This window comes from Delphinus delphis, chromosome 11 (assembly GCF_949987515.2).
Source record: "Delphinus delphis chromosome 11, mDelDel1.2, whole genome shotgun sequence".
Classification (NCBI taxonomy): domain Eukaryota; kingdom Metazoa; phylum Chordata; class Mammalia; order Artiodactyla; family Delphinidae; genus Delphinus; species Delphinus delphis.
Window position 1 is genome coordinate 90154190 of NC_082693.1, and position 21562 is coordinate 90175751.

At 57.1% G+C, this 21562-nt stretch overlaps 1 protein-coding gene across 2 annotated transcripts; it reads left to right on the top strand.

Annotated features, from left to right (window-relative positions):
* The first annotated feature begins 1873 nt into the window (after positions 1-1873).
* MCM5 (minichromosome maintenance complex component 5) lies at positions 1874-20181 on the top strand. 2 transcript variants are annotated; one of them, XM_060023912.1, is made up of 17 exons: positions 1874-1943; positions 2199-2373; positions 3761-3887; positions 3977-4105; positions 6783-6955; positions 7672-7827; positions 9875-10041; positions 10480-10651; positions 11656-11767; positions 12398-12541; positions 12890-12955; positions 13193-13369; positions 14015-14127; positions 15618-15746; positions 16798-16940; positions 18859-18986; positions 19901-20181. In XM_060023912.1, exons 2-17 carry the CDS (start codon positions 2207-2209, stop codon positions 20000-20002), a joined length of 2205 nt encoding a protein of 734 aa, XP_059879895.1. In that variant the 5' UTR covers positions 1874-1943; positions 2199-2206; the 3' UTR covers positions 20003-20181. The 2 variants fall into 2 exon arrangements, with proteins under 2 accessions (XP_059879895.1, XP_059879896.1); XM_060023913.1 differs by lacking the exon at positions 1874-1943 and adding an exon at positions 2000-2020.
* Positions 20182-21562: the final 1381 nt, after the last annotated feature.

Sequence of the window (21562 nt, forward strand, 5' to 3'; positions counted from 1 at the left end):
AGTCTGTGGATGGTGGCATCACAACACCCGCATATCCTGGGCCCCATGCAGAGAGGTTCTGATTCTGGAGATCTGGGACAGGACTCTGGAATCGCTGATTCTGGAGATCTGGGACAGGACTCTGGAATCGCTGTTTATGAAGAGGTTTGGCGCAGTGGTTAAGAATCTGCCTGCCAATGCAGGGCACATGGGTGTGAGCCCTGGTCGGGGAAGACCCCACATGCTGCGGAGCAATTAAGTCCGTGTGCCACAACTACCGAGCCTGCGCTCTAGAGCCCGCGAGCCACCACTACTGAGCCCACGCGCCTAGAGCCCGTGCTCCACAACAAAGAGTAGCCCCCTCAATGAGAAGCCAGCGCACGGCAACGAAGAGTAGACCCTGCTCGCCGCAACTAGAGAAAGCCCGCACACAGCACCGAAGGCCCAACGCAGCCAAAAATAAATTTATTTTTTAAAAAAAGCTTCCTGGGAGATTCCAAGGTGCAACCAGGTCCAGGAGCCACTGTTCATGAGATATGTATGCCAAGGGTAGGCACTCAAAATAGCGACTTAGCTCTTCCCACCCTGGGCCCTGTTGCCAGTTTTTTCGTGACAAGAGCATTGATACCGTTTGTAGTGACGAAGGAAGGAAGAAAGGGAGAGGAGAGAGAACCATCTTAAATTCTACTAACAGGAAAATGGCTGAATAATTTGTATTCTCTTCACATGGTGGAAAATAAAAGAACTGTTAAATAGAATGAGCTAAAGCTATGTCTCCATGCAGAGGGACTTCCCTGAAGGTTCAGATTCGTTTGATCTAATTTTGAAACCCTATAAACAGACTCATATTTTAAATACTCCCCGTAAGTATGTGCCAATGTAGCCTATGGAATAAAAAGTTCTTTCCAACAGTTCAGGTTGTGGGACTTCCTGGTGGCACAGTGGTTAAGACTCTGCGCTCCCAGTGCAGGGGGCCCGGATTCAATCCCTGGTCAGTGAACTAGATCCCACATGTATGCAGCAACTGAGTTTGCATGCCACAACTAAGGAGCCCACGTGCTGCAGCTAAGGAGCCAGGCTGCCGCAACTAAGACCCAGTGCAACCAAATAAATAATAAATATTAGAAAAAATAGTTCATGTTGCCAGTGAGAATGGAAAAGAAGGGAGGGGAGATTATGCAGTCCTTATTGCCGCTTGAGAATCCGTCAAGTTTTGCCAGATCTTCCCGTTTTTAAAGTTAGGCTGGGAATCTGGTCATGAATTTTCACAAATTTTCAGCATTGCCAGATAATGAAAACTCTTATACAACTAAAAAAAAAAAAAATCACCAATCGGGTCTAAGGAAACATCCCTCGAGTCCCAAGTTTGAGTTTCGTCCTAGAGGCGCTAACGAGACCAGAGGTGGCTTCTGAATGATTAATCCCCCACTTTTGGAAGCGTGTTTAGGGTGAGAGCTGGGAGCGCAGGCAGGCAGCGCCCCCTCCAGCCGCTAGGGGGAAGCAGGCTCACACCCGGCAAGGGGTACTTCTCAGGGACCTATAGCTCTGAAAGGGGTCGTTTCCTCCTGAGACTTTGAAAAAGGTTTAAGAAGAGTACACAGAAAAGCCCTCGCACGCCCGCGCCGGCCCTCGGCCCGCCCCTCCGCCATCTTTGCGCCCCGCCCCGCCGCTACTTCCGGGTCAGTTTCGCGCCAAATTGTCCAGAACACAAAATGGAGCCCGGAAGGAGGCCAGGAGGCCTGACGCCATGCGCCCTGCCGCCAATCCTCTCCGGCGGCCCGCTCGTGGGGGGCGGGACTCGCGGGCGCAGCACGGTCCAATCGCTGGCCGCGGGGTCCCGGCGAACCAATGAGGGCGCAGCGGCCGCGGCGTCCAAACGCTGCGTCTGGTTTTTCCCGCGAAAGGCGGCGGTGGACTGTCGGGGCTCTTGTCTCTTTGGTTCCAGGGAGCGCGGGAAGGGAGAGGTGAGGCCACTGGGGCTGGGGAGTGGGCACCGCGGAGCCGGGCCCAGGGGTCGACAGGCATCTGCATTTGGGGCGCAGTAGGTCTGGGCAGCAGGGGTTTCTCGTGGGAGAACTGGGGTAGGGTCCGGGAGGCGGAACCGGGCTCACGCCCGTCCCGCATTCGGAGCCTAGGACCCAGGTGTCGGAGGGGACGCCGCGTGGCCCCATAAACCCCCCCCCCCATGAATCTGCTCCATCTCCTTGTCCCCGCGCCAGGTGCAGTCATGTCGGGCTTCGACGACCCCGGCATTTTCTACAGCGACAGCTTCGGGGGCGACAACGCGGCCGATGAGGGGCAGGCCCGCAAGTCGCAGCTGCAGAGGCGCTTCAAGGAGTTCCTGCGGCAGTACCGAGTGGGCACGGACCGCACGGGCTTCACCTTCAAGTACAGGTGCGGGCCGGAGCGGTGCAGGAGGGGAGGTGCGGTCCCGGCGGTGTTTCGTCCACTCACTGGGGCCCCGCACCCCCATGGCGTATGGCTTTGTACGTTTCACATCTAAAGTTAACGATTGAGTGACTCACCTGGGTTCTTCGTCCAGGATTTGTTCCTGTTCATTTATTTGTTGCTGTCCTTTCGTGTAATGTCTGCGATATCTTGTAAACCAAGTTCTCAGTGGGTGCAAAAGGTGAAAATGGTAATGTTTTACTTCACGCATCCATTCATTCTTCATTCCACTCAGTCACCTCCTATTGACTGAGCACCTGCTGCATGCCAGGCACTGTTCCAGGTGCTGGGCTGCAGCACTGAATGAGCTGGGCAAGGCCCCTGTTCCTAGTCATTGTACATTGGTGCCGTCGCACCAGATCCTCATAGGCTGTTAAAATGCAGAGAACGTGAGTTTGCAGGTCCAGGCTTGGGCCTGATTGATTATTAGCTGAGTGACTTCCAAGTGACGGTCTCTCTGGGCCTCAGTTTCTTCATCAGTAAAACGGCACAGCCACTCCTGCCTCCACTTATTCATGCATCAGCCGACATTGAGCATCTATGTGCTGGACTCTGAGATGCAAAGATGAAAAGATTCATACTACTTGCTCTCAAGGAGCTTCTAAGTCAGTGGGAATGAGGCATAGGGAGCTACAAATAAATTACAAAATGATAATTACCGCAAAGGAGGAATGTACAAGGGGAGTTAGGGAGGCTTCCAGGGGAGCCGAGGTGACCTTGAGCTGAGAGGAGAGTGTCAAGCATGGAAGGCATTTCAGATAGGAGCAGTTGCACGCAGGGGCAGGGTATGGGGTGGCGTGTTACAGCAACGGGCTCTCGGGGCCAGGCTGGCTGTTATATGCGGCTCCGGACATGAGGTAGACGGGTGAGGCCGAGGAGATCAGTGGCCCCCGAATGTGTTTTTGGGATAATAGTCCCATAGGATGCTCTGTAAAAAGATTCTGGTGGTTGACAAGACAGGCATGGTCTCTGCTGCCTTCAGTCTCCAGGTTCTAGCCGTGTGCCTTGTTAGTATCTGAGAGAGGATTAAAGGCTCCGAGGAGTCCACTGAAAGGACTGGTTTGCAGTGAGAGTCTTCCAGACACCTGTGCACAGAACCCTGTCTGTGAGCGCTGAACTGCCCTTTGATTACTGCTTGGACCCCTTCCGTGGAGCTTTCTCTGGAGGATGCCTTTCAGCAGTGGGGGGACCTCTGCAGGGTTAAATAACAGAACCGCCGGGAACTAGATGTGTTTGGGAAGCGGGGTGGCGGGGCAGTGGTGTGGGAGACTCGGGGTGCGGGCGCACCTCAGCCAGCGTTGTCTCCTCTTCTCCTTCCCCACCCCCACCCCAGGGATGAACTCAAGCGACATTATAACCTGGGGGAGTACTGGATCGAGGTGGAGATGGAGGACCTTGCCAGCTTCGACGAGGACCTGGCCGACTACTTGTACAAGCAGCCGGCTGAGCATTTGCAGCTGGTGAGTGGGACCTCCCCGCCCCCCGCCCCGAACCCCCAGGGCTGGCCCTGCTCTCGTCACTCACAGCCTGCCCCCCTCCTCCTCTCCAGCTGGAGGAGGCTGCCAAGGAGGTGGCCGATGAGGTGACCCGGCCCCGGCCTGCTGGTGACGAGGTGCTCCAGGACATCCAAGTCATGCTCAAGTCGGATGCCAGCCCGTCCAGCATCCGTAGCCTGAAGGTGGGTCCACTCAGGCCAGTTGAAGGGTGGCGGTGGCGGCTGCATGTGAGGAGGGGCTTTGGAGAGAGACCTGGGTGCCAGCTGTGTGACCCTGGGCAACTCACTCGACCTTTCTGAGCCTCTTTGTGCCCCTGAAAACTTAGCTCATTGGGCAAATGTTTGCTGAGTTCTTCCTGTGGGCAAGGCGTGAGTTGGGTCCTGGAGAAACAGTGGTGAACTCAGGACAAGCTGCTGTCCCCGGGGAGACTGGATAAGCCGGTGAACATCACCCATGGTCACTGTAGATGACCGTAAGAGCAATGGGAGAAACCAGGAGGGCGATGAGAAAACGTGGGGGCCCCTCTGGAAAACATCAAGAAGGCTGCTTTGAGGAGGGCACGTCTGAGTGGAGATCTGAGGGTGAGAACAGGCAGCACGCAAACAGCTGGGAGAGAATGTTCGGGGCGGGCAGGGAGGGCACAGCTGGTACAAAGCCTGCGAGGCAAGGGGGGCAGGGTGTGTGCCAGGCCGAGGGAAGGACAGCCAGCATGGCTGGAGAGTGATGAGGCCGAGGGAGAGTTTGGCAGAGCCAGTCTGCCGTCCAGTCTTTTTTGGTTTTATTCAACGAGCACTTATGGAGTGGCTGCCCCTCGCCGAGTGCTGGGGGACCGACCCTCGCTGTAGACAGACAGGAGCTAGTTCCATGGAGCTTACAGTGGGAGAAACAGACAAGGAGCAGTGAGCTGATTTCAGGTCCTGTGATACGAGTCATGAAGCAAAGGAAACAGGCAATGTGACAGTGGCCAGGGGTCCGGGAGGTGGTCGGAGAAGGCCCCTCTGAGGAAGTGATATTGGCGCGAAAACCTGAGGGATACGCAGCCCCGTGACAGCCTGAGGGAGGAGCGTTCCAAGCTCCTGGAGAAGCAGGTGCAAAGGTACTGGGGTGGGGACAGCAGCAGGTTTCAAGGGACAGAAAGAAGCCAGTGTGGCTGGACTTCAGGGAGTGAGGGTGGGAGGAGAGGAAGGGAGGGAGTGGGTAGAGAGGCCAGATGGCCAGGGCCTTGGCTGCTGTGGAAAGCAGCTTGAGTCGAAGGTTAGGTAGGAGGATGGGCCGATTCTATCTTCAAAGGTTCCCTTGGGCTGCCGTGTGAAAGAATTGATACAACAGGCAGGGGTGGGACAGGAGAGCTTCCTGAGGAGGAAGTGAGAGCCTGACGTTGGTTCTTCTGTCACGAGGCTGTCGTGACAAGCAAATGAAAGGATGCGTGTAGCTATGCCTTTGAACTGTGGGCCCAGGTAGTGTCACCTCTGTGTTACCAGAAGGCCACGCCCTGGTCTTTGCAGGAATCCCCGTGTCCTGTAGCTTGGCTGGGGTCCCTGCCAAATCCTCCTTGATTAGCACAATGGCAGTTCTGTTCCAGAAGCAGGGCTGGGCTGTGGGCTCTCGAGGCTGTGGAGCGTGTTGGCTTCGTCTGTGTGCCCAGCACCGGGGAGGGGACCTGGGACCGTGTGTGGAACTCACCCAAGCATCACGCATTTGCCTGTCTGCGGAGGCGGTATTGGACTTGTTTTGCGAGGCAGCTGTTTCCTCAGAGAAGCAAAGCTCAGCGCCACACGGGACGAGCTTCCTATTCTCAGACCCACTGGAAAACCCAGTGACTGGCCTGCCTCGGGTGACGGGTGTCCAGTGGTAGAAGAGGGGTCCTCTCTAGAAGGATCGCTTGTCAGGGTGGCTTATGGGCCTCAGTCTTTTCCAACCCTGGGGTCCTGGAGGGCTAGGCTTCCTGCAGCTTGTAGATAGTTTTCCAGAAGACAAGCTCTGCGGGGTGGGGCGGGGGTTCAGCAGGTCTGGGGTCCCCGGGCCGTGGCAGCAACACATGCCTCTGGTCTCACTTCTTGGGGGGGCAGCCTCCTTCCCGAACCTTTCCCCTCCCCTCCCCACCTTCTGGGCTTTGAGGGGCCTCAGCACGAACCTGTAGCCTGCCTGTCTGTCCCAGAAAAGCTCCTGGGAGGGGGAAGAAGAGATTATGTTGAAAGGAGCTTTTCTTATTTTTTGCTTTTTATTATAGAAAAAAAATCACACAGATAAAAGTAGTGAGAATAGTGTAATGAACCCCATCTACCTTTGCTTAGATTTAATGGCTGTTAACATTTTGCCTTATTTGCTTTCTTCTTTTTTCTGCTAAAGTATTTTATTTTATTTATTTTTTAAATAAATTTATGTACTTATTTATTTTTGGCTGTGCTGGGTCTTCGTCACTGTGTGTGGGCTTTCTCTAGTTGTGGTGAGCGGGAGCTACTCTTCGTTGCTGTGCGCGGGCTTCTCGTTGCAGAGCATGGGCTCAAGGCGTGTGGGCTTCAGTAGTTGTGGCACGTGGGCTCAGTAGTTGTGGCACGTGGGCTTCAGTAGTTGTGGCGCATGGGCTTCAGTAGTTGTGGCGCCACAGGACTTAGTTGCTCCACGGCATGTGGGATCTTCCCGGACCAGGGCTCGAACCCGCGTCCCCTGCGTTGGCAGGCGGATTCCTAACCACTGCGCCACCAGAGAAGCCCCCTGCTAAAGTATTTTAAAGTAAGTTACAGACATGGTCCTGTATCCCTGAATACTTCAGTACACATTAGAAAAAGCTTCTCTTACGTGATCTCAGGTGTTCCCGGCTCCCTTTAACCAGCCACCCTCCCCGTGGCTCTGTTGCAGTCGGACACGATGTCACACCTGGTGAAGATCCCCGGCATCATCATTGCCGCCTCTGGGGTCCGTGCTAAGGCCACCCGCATCTCCGTCCAGTGCCGCAGCTGCCGCAACACCCTCACCAACGTCGCCATGCGCCCCGGCCTGGAGGGCTACGCCCTGCCCAGGAAGTGCAACACGTGAGTGGGCTCTGCATGGCCCTGTGGCACGGTGGGGGTGACAGGGTGACATCTCAGCGGAGATGTGAAGGAGGAGGACCCGGCCTGCACCACCTGCAGCAGGGAGGGGCTGGGGCAGCGGTGTGCCCTGTGGGCCTGGGGCAGACCTGATGCCCTGGGGCGGTGGCGTCCCTCTGCAGTGGTGAGTTCTGTCCCTCCAGGGCGCCCAGACAACCTGTGCCGGGAACCAGGGTTGGGAGTCCACCGGGAGTCTTCTACAGCAAACCTTGGCTCTCTGGGGCAGGTCTGGAGGGAAGGTCCAGGAACATGCCAGGCTCCTTCGTTTACACATTGCCTGTGGCTGCATTTGCGCTTCGGAGGCAGAGTGTGTGGCCTCGTGGCCCACAAAACTGAAAATGTTTGTCTCTGGCTCCTTACAGAAAACCATTGCTGACCCCTGATCGCAAGGGCCCCTACCCTCTCCGGCTGCTGGTTCCCCTCAGCTTCCTGACCTCAGGCCTCAGCCACCTTTCTTTTCTCTATACTTAACCCCCTTGCCTGTCTCGGGCTTTGAATACCGTTTGTGTGCAGGTCTCCCCACTCCTAGCCCTGTGGGTATCCCCCGCTGAGCTGCCCTCCTTTAGGGCCTTCTCCCAGGGTCCCGGAGACCCCTAGCTTGTTGCTGGCCTTGGGGCTCTGGGGGCAGCTCTGGTGACCCTTCTCCTCCCCACCGACAGGGATCAGGCCGGGCGCCCCAAGTGCCCGCTGGATCCATACTTCATCATGCCGGACAAGTGCAAGTGCGTGGACTTCCAGACCCTGAAGCTGCAGGAGCTGCCGGATGCGGTGCCCCACGGCGAGATGCCCAGACACATGCAGCTCTACTGCGACAGGTGAGCGGGCTCCCTGGCCGTGCCCCTGAGTTGGGTGCCGCGAGTGGCTGGCTGAGCGCAGTGGGGTGCGGGGGAGGGTGGCTGGTTACAGGACACTTGCTCTGTGCCTGGTGCCGCCCCCATGCTTCCTCTCATCTCGTCTCCCCATAATCTGCAGGGGTGGGTCCACCCCTCTTTGCAGACGAGGATGTGTGACCGGCTCAGTGAGTGGAGGGGCTGGGCTGCCAGCCTGCGTTCTTCCTGCAGAGTCTCCGCAGCCCTCTTAGAACTGGGAGGCCCAGAGCTGGACAGCCAGTAGCTGGGGGAGCCTCTTTCCAGCCTGACGCCCACCCCAGGCTTTCTGTTAAGATTCTTCCTTGGATGTTGCTGGGTGATTGGAAAGGGGGAGAGGGTACTGGGCCAGCCCGGTCCCCTCCTGGTGACCTGGGAGGAAGGTGTGGAGTTGTGGACTGGGCTTCTACAGCTGGGCTCCTGCACCCCGACATCACGTGCAGATGGTCTGTGCTGCACGTTTCTCGGAGGAGGGGCTCCGTAGGTCGTTAGCTTCCTTAGTGGCTGTGGAAGGTGTAGAGGTCAGGCTCTTGGGCAAGTTACATGGGCTCCTTACCAGGAAAATGGGGACAGGGACAGGCCTTAACCTCATCAGGCTGCTGGGAGCTTTAAATTGGAAAATGCATGTTCAGTGTGTAGCACGGTTCCTTTTTCTTTCTTTTTTTTTTTTTTTTGGTCGAGATATAGTTGTTTTACAATGTTGTGTTAGTTTCTACTGTATAGAGAAGGGGAGTTCCCTGTGCTGTACAGCAGGTTCTCATTTGTTACCTGTTTTATACATATTAGTGTGTATATGTCAATCCCAATCTCCCAATTCATCCCACCCCCCTTTTCCCCCACTTGGTGTCCATACATTTGTCCTCTACACTGTGTCTAGCACAATTCCTTAATACAGATTAAATATTCGATATTTATTAGATTATTCAAATGGTCTATGATTAGATTATTCAAAGCTGAGGAAGTGGGGTCTGGGAAGAGGGGAGTCATAGAACGTTAACAAAGACAGTGAGGGTCCTTTAGAGGATATGACTCTAGTGGATAAAGCACTTTTGAGTCTCGTACCTCACTTGATCCCACAGTAACCCAGCGGGTCAGATCACTTTATCATCCCCTCCCAGGCTCAGAGAGGTGACACAGCTTCTAAGCAGCAGAGTACGGATACATGCCCCAGTGTCCTTTCTGTGCTGCACAGGCTGGAGGGGCTCAGAGACTTCCCTGTTTCTCTTTCTCTCTCTACATATATATATATATATATATTTTAAAGTATTTATTTACTTATTTAGCTGTGCTGGGTCTCAGTTGCGGCAACGCGGGATCTTTGTTGCGACATGTGGTATCTTTTGTTGCGGCGCTCAGGCTTCTGTCTGGTTGTGGCGCGCAGGCTTAGTTGCCCCGCGGCATGTGGGATCTTAGTTCCCCGACCAGGGATCGAACTCGTGTCCCCTGCATTGGAAGGCGGATTCTTAACCACCGGAGCACCAGGAAAGTCCCTCAACACCTTTTTTTTTTTTAAAGAGGAAATTAAAATCCAGAGGCAGAATGACTTGGCTGAGCTCGTGGAGCCGTGAAAGAGGCAGAAGCGGCGCGCGGCCCTTGCAGGGAGGCTGGGAGGGCGTGAGGAAGGGGGCTTCCCCCGAGATGGCCGAGGGGGGGGTCCTGCAGTGCGTCTGACAGCAGATGAGATGGAGGCGGGGCACCTGAGGGGCTGGGGTGGGTGCCCCCCAACTCCAACCAGCATAATGGATGAGCTCCTGAGGCCCGTGGAGAGGTCAGGCCAAGGCCTGTCTTCCTTCCAGCAGCTGGGCCGTCCAAGCATGGGCTGGGTTGTGGTGAGAGGGAGAGGGCCCTGGGCGGTGCGGGGGCTGGAGCCCACGGTGCTGGGGCCTTGTGTAGAGATGGGGAGGTGGATGGACGGCGAGTGTGATGGGGTCGGGGGAGCTGGGGGCTCCCTGCCCCCACCAGCCTCTCACTTTCTTCCTCCCCATCCTCTTCTCAGGTACCTGTGTGACAAGGTCGTCCCTGGGAACAGGGTCACCATCATGGGCATCTACTCCATCAAGAAGTTTGGCCTGACCACCAGCAGGGGCCGCGACAGGGTGGGCGTGGGCATCCGGAGCGCCTACATTCGGGTCCTGGGCATCCAGGTGGACACAGATGGCTCCAGTGAGTGTGCTTTGGGCCGAACCCCCGTCGTCCCTCCCCTGGGCTGTCGGTGGGCCTCGTCCTGGTCTCCCTGTGTCCACCTTTGCCCCTGCGCTCTGTCCCCCACGGCAGCCGGGTGAGCGGTGCTGTTCTCACCAGAGACGCTGTGTCACCCCCGTCGGCAAGATGGAAGATGTCCCTGAGGGCCCCTGTCACCTGGCCCTCCTCAGGTCACCCCCCCGCCCTCCACACTCTTCCACTTGCTCACTGGACCCTGGAACACACAGGCCCACGCCTGGTGCGGAGACCTGGGGTTCTGTCTTTGCTCAGACTGACGCTTGTGCTGCCTGGCTCTGAGGGCCCTGCTCTGGGAGGCCCTGGGCCGGCCCAGGGCGGTGGGCCGCAGGCAGCACATTCTCCCTCAGGGCGCTCACGCAGGTCCCTGCTCTGCCCGCCCAGGCCGCAGCTTTGCTGGGGCCGTGACCCCGCAGGAGGAGGAGGAGTTCCGGCGCCTGGCCGCCCTCCCCAGCGTCTACGAGGTCATCTCCAAGAGCATCGCCCCCTCCATCTTTGGGGGCACAGACATGAAGAAGGCCATCGCCTGCCTGCTCTTCGGGGGTTCCCGAAAGAGGTGGGTGTCCAGGCCCCCCAGGTCCGGGGAGGGGAATTAGTGACTTGCCTGCAGGAGGGCAGCTGCCAGGTGGTCAGGACATGAATGCCCTTTTCATTTATTTGCCCAGGACCCTCAGCCCCGCCTGCCCCTCTCAGGCACCCTCCCTGCCTCCCAGGCTGGCTGCCAGCCGGCTGGGGGCTGGCCTACACCCTTCCTCCGGAGCAGTTACCCGGCCCTGGCTAGGCCGGGGCCTTGGCGGTGTGAGGGGCCTGGCCAGTGCCGGGGAGAGCTCGGGCTTGGAGTCTGAGACCGGGGTGACATCTCTCAGGGCTGCTTATTTACCTTGCGACCTTGGGCAAGAGACACCACTTCTCTGAACCCAAGTCTCCACATGAATAAGACGGGTGAAAGCCTCTTACTCAGGGGATGTCCCGTCCTTTTAAAATAAAATAGTAGAGGTAGAGGAAGTAATAATATTAGCAGCTACCAGTTACTGAGTTCTTACCACGTGCCAGACATTCTTCTGAGTGCTTTTATGTGTTTCCAACCCAGTCAGTCCCCAGATTAGCCCTGTGAGAAAGCTACAATCGAGCCCATTTCACAGATGAGGAAGCTGAGGCATAGAGAGCTAAAGGGACTTGCTCACAGGCACGTGCGCTGGGGCCAGGAGCCTGCCCTCGCGGTGTCCCCTCCACAGTACCGCGTGCAGCCCGCTGGTGGCTCCCTCTCTTTCCTTCTTTCCAGCTGGGTTGGGGGGTGTTTATCAGATGCTGACTGTGTGTGCCCAAGCCCAGCTCTAAGTGCCGTTTCCTCTGAACCTCCCCTCCCTTGGAAGCAAGTTACCACGGATGAGGCTAGGGGACACAGCTCGCTATGAACGTGGCTCTCAGGCCAGAGCCCCTGCCTCCCCGCCTGCTCTGAGGCTCATGACAGGTCGGGGGGCCGCCAGCCAGACCACTGTGACCAACCAGCCCTGGGTTTCTCGCCTTGCTCACCTGGCCCGCCTGCCCGCCTTCCCCCAGGCTCCCTGACGGCCTCACTCGCCGAGGAGACATCAACCTGCTGATGCTGGGGGACCCGGGGACGGCCAAGTCCCAGCTGCTGAAGTTTGTGGAGAAGTGCTCTCCCATCGGAGTGAGTGCCCAGGGTGACCTCTGTCCGCCTTAGCTGCGCCGCGGAGAGGAAGGCTGCGGGCGAGGCCGCAGAGGATAGAGGAGGAAGGGGGCCGACGGCATGTGTAGGTTTGGGGCAGCAGGCGGAGTGCTGGACTCGATGGGGTTTGTTTGGTCTTAGCCTGGCTGGTAATTGGCTGTGGGCCTTGAGCAAGTCACCCAATCTCTCTGAGTCTCAGTTTATCCATCCGCTAAGTCTTAACATCGATAGCAATAGATGACAAGGGACTCAGGGTGGGGATGCCTTTCCTGGGAGTCAGGAGTCGACCCAGCCCCGAGGCCCCCTGGAACAGTGTCACTGCTCTCCTCTCGGCCTCAGTTTGCTCCTCCGTGAGCTGGGCCCCCAGGGGCTGCTTCATGGGACAGTCGTGGGGTTCAGGTGAGTGATGGATGTGAACGCTCCCCTGTGGGAGAGCCGCCAGGCTGGGGCTGGGGTGGTCCCCCCATCAGAGGAGGAACACTAAGATTGTCTGTGCTCTGCAGCCAGCTGTGATGTGTGACCTTGGTTGAGCCCTAGCTCCTGGGGCCCCTTGACTTACTGGGTCAGCATGGAGCCATGATGGGCCCTGACCCTCCCGCCTCCCTCCCCCAGGTGTACACGTCCGGGAAAGGCAGCAGCGCGGCTGGCCTGACAGCCTCGGTGATGAGGGACCCCTCGTCCCGGAACTTCATCATGGAGGGGGGAGCCATGGTCCTGGCCGATGGTGGGGTCGTCTGTATCGATGAGTTTGACAAGGTGAGCCTGGCAGGGTGAGGTGGTGGCTCAGTGGTGGTGGTGCCTGCTGGCCGCGGGCTGGGGGTGTGGCCTTCTGTGCTTGGACGGCAGAAACCACCTGTGATGTGGAGACCTCCCGGTACTATCGGGAAGTAGCTGCACCTCTCCGAGCCTCAGTTTCCGCACCTGAGAGTGGGGAGAGGAGAGCCAAGCCCACACACTGTCCCCGTGACTAGAGGTGACCCGGTTCCTGCCATCGGCCTGGCACAGGGTCGGGACTTGGGAATGGTAGCTCCTGTAGGGTTTCCTGCTGCCACTGTGCCCCGGCCCCTCACCTGGGTCTAGTGGACGTTTCTATCTCCTACACAGATGCGAGAAGACGATCGCGTGGCCATCCACGAGGCCATGGAACAGCAGACAATCTCCATCGCCAAGGTGAGCATCCTCCCTGGTCCAGCCCGGCAGAGGTGTTGGGGGTGCTGGGAGGGGCCGGGTTCTGGCCCCGTCCTCAGGCTGCCCTGAGCGGCCCGACCTCTGTTGGCCGCAGCAGTGGTCCTGGAATCCTGTGTGTGTGCGTGTGTGCGTGCAGGCATGGGTGTGCGCACCTGAGAGGGCTGTGACCCCACGTTCCCATCTCCCTGTCCTCTGCTTCCCCCCACGCTTCCCTGTCAGGCCGGCATCACCACCACCCTCAACTCCCGCTGCTCAGTCCTGGCTGCTGCCAACTCAGTGTTTGGCCGCTGGGACGAGACGAAGGGGGAGGACAACATCGACTTCATGCCCACCATCCTGTCCCGTTTCGACATGATCTTCATCGTTAAGGACGAGCACAACGAGGAGAGGGATATGGTGCGTGGGGGGCTGGACTCCAGCCAGGCCCGCGGTTCTAGGGGTTGGGGGGCGAGGGTGGGCAGACAAGGGGCTTGACCCGAAGTCCTGGCCCCCAGATCGGCCCGTGAGTGGGCCACCAAGGAGGCGGGGTTGTGGATTCCAGGAGCGCTGCACTGGGCGTCCCGGGTCCTACCTCTCCTGTGCTCGATGTGCCGTGAGATTTGGGGTCAGTCATTCCCTGGGTGTCGGTCCCTTCTGTGTGAAATGAGGGGGTTGGCCTTTGGATGCAAGTACTAGAACCCCAGTTCCGGTCAGTCAGCTTCTGAAAGGAACTCCAGCGCTTACGTAATGGACAAGCCTGGAGGTGCGAGGCTCGGCTGGGTCAGGTCTCTGGGTCGTCTGGGCGCCGCTGTCTCTGCCTCTCGGCCTGGCCTCCCTTAGTGGAAGCTTGTTCTCAGGCAGCTGCACCTCGTGGTGGCAGAGGGGCCTGGCAGCTCTGGGATGTCGTCTTACCAGCTGACAACCCGCAGGAAAAGCGAGGGCCTCCTCCTCTCCACCACTTCTAGCCCTGGCAGCTCTTCCCTACCTGCCTGCTCCACCTCTGTGTTGGGACCTGGCTTGGGAAGGCTTGTGGGCTGACCCCGTGTCCCCTCTGCCTCCCAGATGCTGGCCAAACACGTCATTACTCTGCACGTGAGCGCGCTGACACAGACCCAGGCCGTGGAGGGCGAGATCGACCTGACCAAGCTAAAGAAGTTCATCGCCTACTGCCGCGCGTGAGTCCTGGATGCAGGCCCCACAGGGGTGGGGCTGCCCGGCTCCCCTGGAGTGGGAGAGGGCCCCATTCAGGATGCCTGAGATCAGGCCCTGAGGATTTTAGCTCTGCTCCTTCCTGACCCTGCACAGTTGCTCAGTGGCTCTTGGCCTCAGTTTCTCCATCTCCGAAGCGAAGGTGGAGAATTTAGATTGTCTCTGGACTTCTCTGGCAGTCCAGTGGTTAAGACTCCACGCTCCCAATGCAGGGGGCATGGGTTCAATCCCTGGTCGGGGAACTAAGATACTGCATGCTGCACGGTGAGGCCAACAAAATAAAAAGAATTTAGATGGTCTTGAAGACCCCCTTGACTCTGGTGTGCAGGGAGGCTTGTGGACATGGGCTCTGGGTAACTCCTGCCCCCACTGTGTGACCTTGGGCAAGTCAGTTGAGCCTCGCTTTCCCGGGGTGGTTGTGTCCTAGGGTTTTTGTAAGGATCACACAAAATGATGAGTGAGTGGCACAGCCCTGCACCAGGTAAATACTCAGTAAATGGCAGCTGCAACCTTAAATATTGTTGTTCTCACAGAAGACAATGACAATAGTTATACACATAGTAATTAGTCTGTGCCAGATGTTATCCTGAGAGTTTTATGTATAAGTGAACACCATCCCTCTCCCCAGACCTATGAGGTTGGTGTATTATTCCATTTTACAGATGGGGAAGCTGAGGCAGAGAAAGCTTAAGTAACTTGTCCAGGGTCACAGACAGGAGGTAGTGGAGCCAAGACTTGAACCCAGGTACCTGGCTCCAAAGGCTGTACTTTTAGCCCCTGTACCAAGATTCTGGACACACACCTCAGCTGTCTCTTATTGGAACTAAAACCCAAGGGTGGAGGGATCTTTGAGTGCCTTTCTAATGGGAGGTGAAGTGCTCCCTACTCACCGCTTCCTCCTGGGTGATGGGTAGTGCGGTGCCCATTGGTACCTGGGTCTTTGTCATGCCTGAGCTCTTCATGGCCCTGTCCTCAGAGGCTTGGGCCCTTGGGTGTGAGTCTGAGAGCCCCAGATTCTAGTCCTCCCTTGACGCCAGGTCCCACGTGGCTTATGGGGAGTTTCCTCCCTCCCTCTGGCCTTGCTCACCTCATCCACAGCATGAGGGTTGGATTAGGTGAGCTAAGGCTTGCCTTAAATCAGTGACAGTTCAGTTGGCTGGGGGGGGGGGCTGCGGGGTGGTGGGGGTAGATCCTGAGCAGACACCCCTGCTGCTCCCCTCCCCCACCCCCAGCCTGGCGTGCTCCCTGCCCTGGACAGCTGTGAGCTGGTCTCTGGGAGCCTCTTGTGGGTGTCATTGTGCATCTTGTCCCTGAATGTGTTGGGGGGAGGACCGCTGAGAGGCCACCGTCTGGTGGGCCCGGAAAGCATATGTCTGCAAGCCAGCAGAGGGCCGGGGATGGGGTGAGTACCCCAAGATTTCTTCTGGCCTCATGGCAGCTACTCCCCATCCTGCAGGAAGTGTGGCCCTCGGCTGTCAGCAGAGGCTGCAGAGAAGCTGAAGAACCGGTACATCATCATGCGGAGCGGGGCCCGTCAGCACGAAAGGGACAGTGACCGCCGCTCGAGCATCCCCATCACCGTGCGGTGAGCAGGCGGGCAGGCCAGGGCCGGGCTGGGCAGATGCCTCGCTTTACAAGGCACGATGTGCCCAGCAAGTCTGGGGCCGGGGCTGTTGCTGACTACGTGGTGCAGGCCGTGGTCAGGGCTGCTGGGCAGGGAGCACTCCTTTGGGAGTGAAAACAGTGGCCTCCCTGATCATCTGTATCTCTTGTTTCGTTTACTGTTGAGAAAATCTGGAACCCTTTCTTCTGAATTCGGTCTAGCTTCCCTCATCGCTGGGAAGCCTGAGGGTGAAGGAGCGTCCAGGCTGGGACCTGGGGTCCAGGGAGACCTGGTCCTAGCCTCCAGCCCACTGTGTGACTGCAGGGAAATTGCTTTCCTTTTCTGGATCACAGTTTTCTCAGCTGTTAGTTCTTGTCACTCTTGTGAGTTTACGCAGTAGAGTGACTAAGAGCTTGAACCTACCTCGTTTGAATCTTGCTTCCAGCACTGATTAGTTAGAAGTGTAACTAAGAAGTAACTAAGAAGTGTAACTAAGAAGTGGCTGTATGTAATAGAAAACCCACGTGAAGTAGCTTAAGTAAATTGGGAGTTTATTTCTCTCTTCTGTAAAAACATTTGAGGGTAGGTAGTCCTACCTATGTGATGGCTCCTCAGTCATCAGCAACCTGGGCTCCTTCAGGTTCACCCTTATCCTCATCGTCCAGGATGGCTGCTGGAACTCCAGCCATCACCTCCACATTCCACGTGGCTGGAGAGGAAGAAAAAGAAAGGTCCATCTTTTAAGGACACTTCCTGAAGTTCCCATAAAATATTTGGACTTACAGCTTACTGGCCACATCTTAGTCACACAGACACATCTAGACGCAAGAGAGTCTGGGAAATGTCTTTTAGGTGGGCGCCACTTGCTAGAGTAGAAGTCGGGGTTCTGTTACTGAGGGAGATGGATCACGGGGACAGCCAGCAGTCACCCCTGTACTCTTAGTGCCTGGGGCAGGCACCTCCTGGAGGTCAGGGTGGGATGAGGAGAGAAGATGGGCTGAGTCCGCCCTGGCGTCCCGTCACTCCCACACAGGCAGCTGGAGGCCGTCGTGCGCATTGCTGAGGCCCTCAGCAAGATGAAGCTGCAGCCCTTCGCCACGGAGGCGGATGTGGAGGAGGCTCTGAGGCTCTTCCAGGTGTCCACGCTGGATGCCGCCTTGTCCGGCACCCTGTCAGGTGAGCAGACGCGGGGACCCAGGCTCGGGTGGCTTGTGGGCTCCGTGGGCAGGGCTCATGCTGGACACCTGCTGTGCTTGTTGCTTCTCTGCATTGCTTCTCCATGCTTCCTCCTGGGAATAAGCCCGTCTCCTGTCCCCAGCTCCCACCAGCCAGTTTCCCCCAAGATGGGAAGAACAGCCTCTCTCCAGACTCTGGAGCACAATTCTTTTGACCCAGTTCATTATTATAATTCACAATTTTATCATCCGTTAAGAATGGTAGTTGGCACCTGTTTTTTTGACTGCACCATGCAGCATATGGAATTTCCCTGACCAGGGATCAAACCTGTACCCACTGCAGTGGAAACATGGAGACTTAACCACTGGACCTCCAGGGAAGTCTGCATGAACCCCTGTTTTTGAGCCATAACCATTGGAGTGCTTCCAGAGCTCTTCCTCCGTTTCACTTACAGCTGCCCTCAAAACCCCCAGAAGCCAGGCTGGGCACTTAGCCCTTCACCTCTTAGAGATGGGAAAACTGGCACCCAAAGAGGCCTTTTCACAGTGCCCAAGGTCACCGTTCGCCCAGCTAGAATGCAGGTCTCTTGACCCCGAGGCCAGCGGGGTTCAGGCTGCCGTTAAGTCCTGCTGCCTGCTTCGGGCTCAGCCTCTGAGCACCTCTGGAGCGCTGATTCTGTGCCAGGCTCCCCTGGGACGAATTCATTCCTTCCCCAGCAGGTACTTAGTGCTTAGAATTTGCCAGGCTGTTCTAGGTGCTGGGAGTCTAGGAGTGAGCAGATCTCTAAGTCCGCGCCTTGTGAGGCCCCCCTTCTCCACGGGGGAGACGCAGCAAAGAGGCAGACAGATCAAGCTCGGGGTAAAGAGCACGGAGGGGGAAGCCCAGCAGGTCAGGAATGTTGGGGACCATCCTCGGGTGGTCCGGGTGGGCTCTGAGGAGGTGGCAGGAAGCAGGGACTGGCGTGAGTGAGGACACATGGCTCCCCAGAGTGTGGGGTTGGGCACCGCACGTAGAGCGAGGGCTGAGTGGCAAGACCCCAAGGACAGCAGGCTCGGCGTGTTCAAGGGCCCGTGTGGCTGGAGCCAGGGAGGTGGGTGGTGTCTGATCGCCCCGCCGTCCCCTCGGTGAAGATGACTCAGCCTGTGCCCTGGAGGGCCTTCTTGGCAGCGAAACTGGAGCTGGGCTTCGCAGGCTGGGTAGGAGTTTACCTTGCAGACTCATTTCAACTTGGAGCCTTGACGTCCCTCCCAGTGGCTCCCCCACCACGGTCCCAACCCTCTCTGTAGCTGAAACACCAAGGCCTTTGCAGGCCTGGGTCAGCAGGGGAGATCCATCCTGGGGCAATAGTTGGAAATGACGAGCCTGCTTGCCTGGGCTGCTTGCTGGGGTGCCTCACAGATGTGGTCTCCGGGGCAGCCTGCGCGCCCTTCTGGGTCACTGCTGGGTCCCCTCCAGCTCTCCATCTGAGATAGATTCCTCCAGGAAGTCTTCCTGCCGCTGCCTATCCAGCTCCTGGGGGCCGGGTGCTGTTGTCAGCTCGTGGCCGTCCTCAGAGCCCTCCAGTGGCTGTGCTGCTCACCAGCATCAAAGAAAAACCTGTGCCGTGGCCTCCAGGGCCCACAGGACGTGCCCCCACTCGGGCCATGTCCCTGGCCCGCTGACCGGGTTTTGATTGAGACGGGCATATTTCCCACCTCCAGGCCTTTGCACCTGCTGTCGCCTCTGCTTGCAGTATCCTTCCCACACGTCAGCCCCATCCCTGACCCTGGGTCTCTGTCGGTCATCTCAGTCAGGCCCTGGTTGTCCCCGGGCACGCTCTTCCTCTTCCTCTCATTTTCTCTTCCGGGCCTGGCTCACTCTTACCCGCTGTGGGCAGACTGTGGTCCCCACCCACCCGTCTCCCTCCTCACACCCACAGGGGTGGAGGGCTTCACCAGCCAGGAGGACCAGGAGCTGCTGAGCCGCATCGAGAAGCAGCTCAAGCGCCGCTTCGCCATTGGATCCCAGGTGTCGGAGCACAGCATCATCCAGGACTTCACCAAGCAGGTGGGCCTTCCCGGCGTCCCGGTGGGAGTCCTGCGGGCTCCCTGTGGCCTGGTTCCCAGCCACCTAACACTGCGTCCTGTTGCTCAGCAGACAGGCCCAGGATGGGGAAGGGGCAGCTGTTCCTCGGCCCGGGCCCGTCCCCAGTGTGCCTCCCCTTGTGACTTTCTCTGTCATGTTGTGGGGAGAGGAGAGGTGGCTGAGGTCCTGCTGGAGTCTGCCAGGCTTCCCCAGCCCTCCATCTCTCCCTTCGCCTCATTGCCTGGCCTTTGTGTGTGGGGGAAAGGGAGGGGCAGAGCCAGGAGGATGAGCCACCCAGCTCGCTGGGGACAGTGCTCTTGACCCCATAGAGAAGGGATGGGTCTTCTAGAAGCTGTGCGCAACTTGTCACCGTCTTTGAAATCGCAGGGACAATCCCAGGTTCTGGGCTCAGCTCCCCTCATGTGCGTCATCTCCTCTTGATCCTCAGAGCAGTTTTATGCAGTAGGTGATACCACGCCGGCTTGAGAGACGAGCAGACGGAGGCTTACAGGGCTTTAGGGGCGTCAGGAGCTTGGGTTCTAGAGTCACGTGGGCTCAGCTGAGGTCTCAGCTCTACTACTTACTTGCTGTGTGACTTGGAGTGAGTGACTTAGCTTCTCCGTGCCTCAGTTTCCTCTTCTGTATAAAGGTGATGATCACAGTACCAGCTGCGTGAGGATGTTATGGGATAGAACGAGTTCAAGTATGTGAAGACTTAGAACAGGGCCTGGCACGTGGTAGTCGCTCAGGAAGTGTGAGCTTGTCTTAGGATGCAGAGAGGTAGGATGTGAAGGCTGGAGAGTCCCCCATGAGCACGGGACACCTGGGCTTCCGGAGGGAGGGGTGTCTGGGGTTCCGTGGGAGGCACGCCCCTCATCCGACCCCGTGTCCTGCAGAAATACCCGGAGCACGCCATCCACAAGGTCCTGCAGCTCATGCTGCGGCGGGGCGAGATCCAGCATCGCATGCAGCGTAAGGTCCTCTACCGCCTCAAGTGAGCTGCGCCTCCCGCCGCAGGAATGCTGTTGTCACCCCACCTCCACTTCCTTGAGCCCCCCACGCGCTCTGGACAGAGGGACCCCAGCTGCCCTGCCTCGCTGCGTCTGGCTTCTGCCTCCGCGTGCAGATCCAGGAAAGGTGCTTTTGGAGTTTATTGAAATAATAAAGCCGTGTTGTGTTTGGATGTCTGTGGGCTTCTGCACTGGGTGGCCTGTCACCCCCATCCTGCCCTCATGCGGGGCAAGGACAGGCTTTGGAATCTGACAGACCTGGGTTTCTGACCCACATCTGCCCCTTGGGCTCCTGGGCAGGGCATTCACCTCTGTGCTCAGGTTCTGCAGCTGCTCAGTGGGGAGGGTCCAGTCCACATCTCGCCAGCACTGGTGAGAGTTCAGCAAGATCCAGTGTGCGGAGGTGCTTGGGAAAGTCCGTAGCTGTTCTCCAGCAGCCAATGTGTGGGTGGCAGCCGTGGGTTTGCATCATACTGGATTCACCGAGACTTGCCACGCCTCAGTTTCCTAATCTGTAAATGGGGGTGACACAGGGTTGAGTTTAGGAGAAGAGAGCTACTGGTAGTGAGTGTCCAGGAAGGACCAGCATTGTGGAGAGACTGATGGCATTTGGATTCAGGGAGGTGGATTCTCACTGAGCCTTAGAGCAAAGTAGGTAAGAGAGGGGTGCTGGAATTCAGTAGCCTGGATCTCTCCTGGTGGGCCACCTGCAAGCTGTGTGGCCTTGGGTGAGGCTCCTGACTTCTCTGGGCCTGAGTTTGGTTTTTTGTTTTTTTGGCTGGCCACGCGGCTTGCAGCATATCAGTTCCCTGACCGGGGATTGAACCCGGGCCACAGCAGCGAAAGCCTGGAATCCTAACCACTAGGCCAACAGGGAACTCCCAAGTTTGTTTGTTCTTTTTGATATGCTGTAATTAATTTTGCCATTTCTTTCTTTCTTTTTTTGGTCTAGTTAGTGTCCGCCACCATACATAGTTACACACTGTTTTGTTGTTGTTGTCGTGAGATCTTTTAAGATCTATTCTCTTGGTAACTTTCAAATACCCAGTATATATTATTAACTAATAGTCCCCGTGCTGTACATTACATTTCCATGGCACATCTTATACCTGGAAGTTTGTACCTTTAAACCCCTTCCCTTGTGTGTTGTACCTTCCGGCCCCCTCCTCTTCCCGATTCTGGCAACCGTCAACCTGTTCTCTATCTCTGAGCTTGGCTTTGTTGTTGTTGTTGTTGTTTTAGATTCCACATTATAAGTGAGATCATGCAGTACTGCTCTTTCTGCGTCTTGCTTAGTGTGCCTAATACAATGCCCTCAGGGTCCATCCATGGCACAAATTGCAGGATTTCCTTATTTTTTTTTTTAAGGCTGAATCATATTCTGTTGTGTACATGCACCACATTTTCTTTATCTTTCCATCTACTGATGGACACTTAGGTTGTTTCCGTACCTTGGCTATTGTAGGTAATGCTGCAATGAAAATGGGAGTGCAGATACGTTTTTGAGTTAGTGTGTGTTTTCTTCAGATGAATATCCAAAAGTAGATT

Bases quoted from the DNA above. Each gene is read 5' to 3' on its own strand.
- MCM5 (XM_060023912.1), top strand. From the start codon at position 2,207: ATGTCGGGCTTCGACGACCCCGGCATTTTCTACAGCGACAGCTTCGGG. The intron at 4,106-6,782 runs GTGGGTCCACTC...GCTCTGTTGCAG, and splicing joins CCAGCATCCGTAGCCTGAAG to TCGGACACGATGTCACACCT. The intron at 12,542-12,889 runs GTGAGCCTGGCA...TCTCCTACACAG, and splicing joins GTATCGATGAGTTTGACAAG to ATGCGAGAAGACGATCGCGT.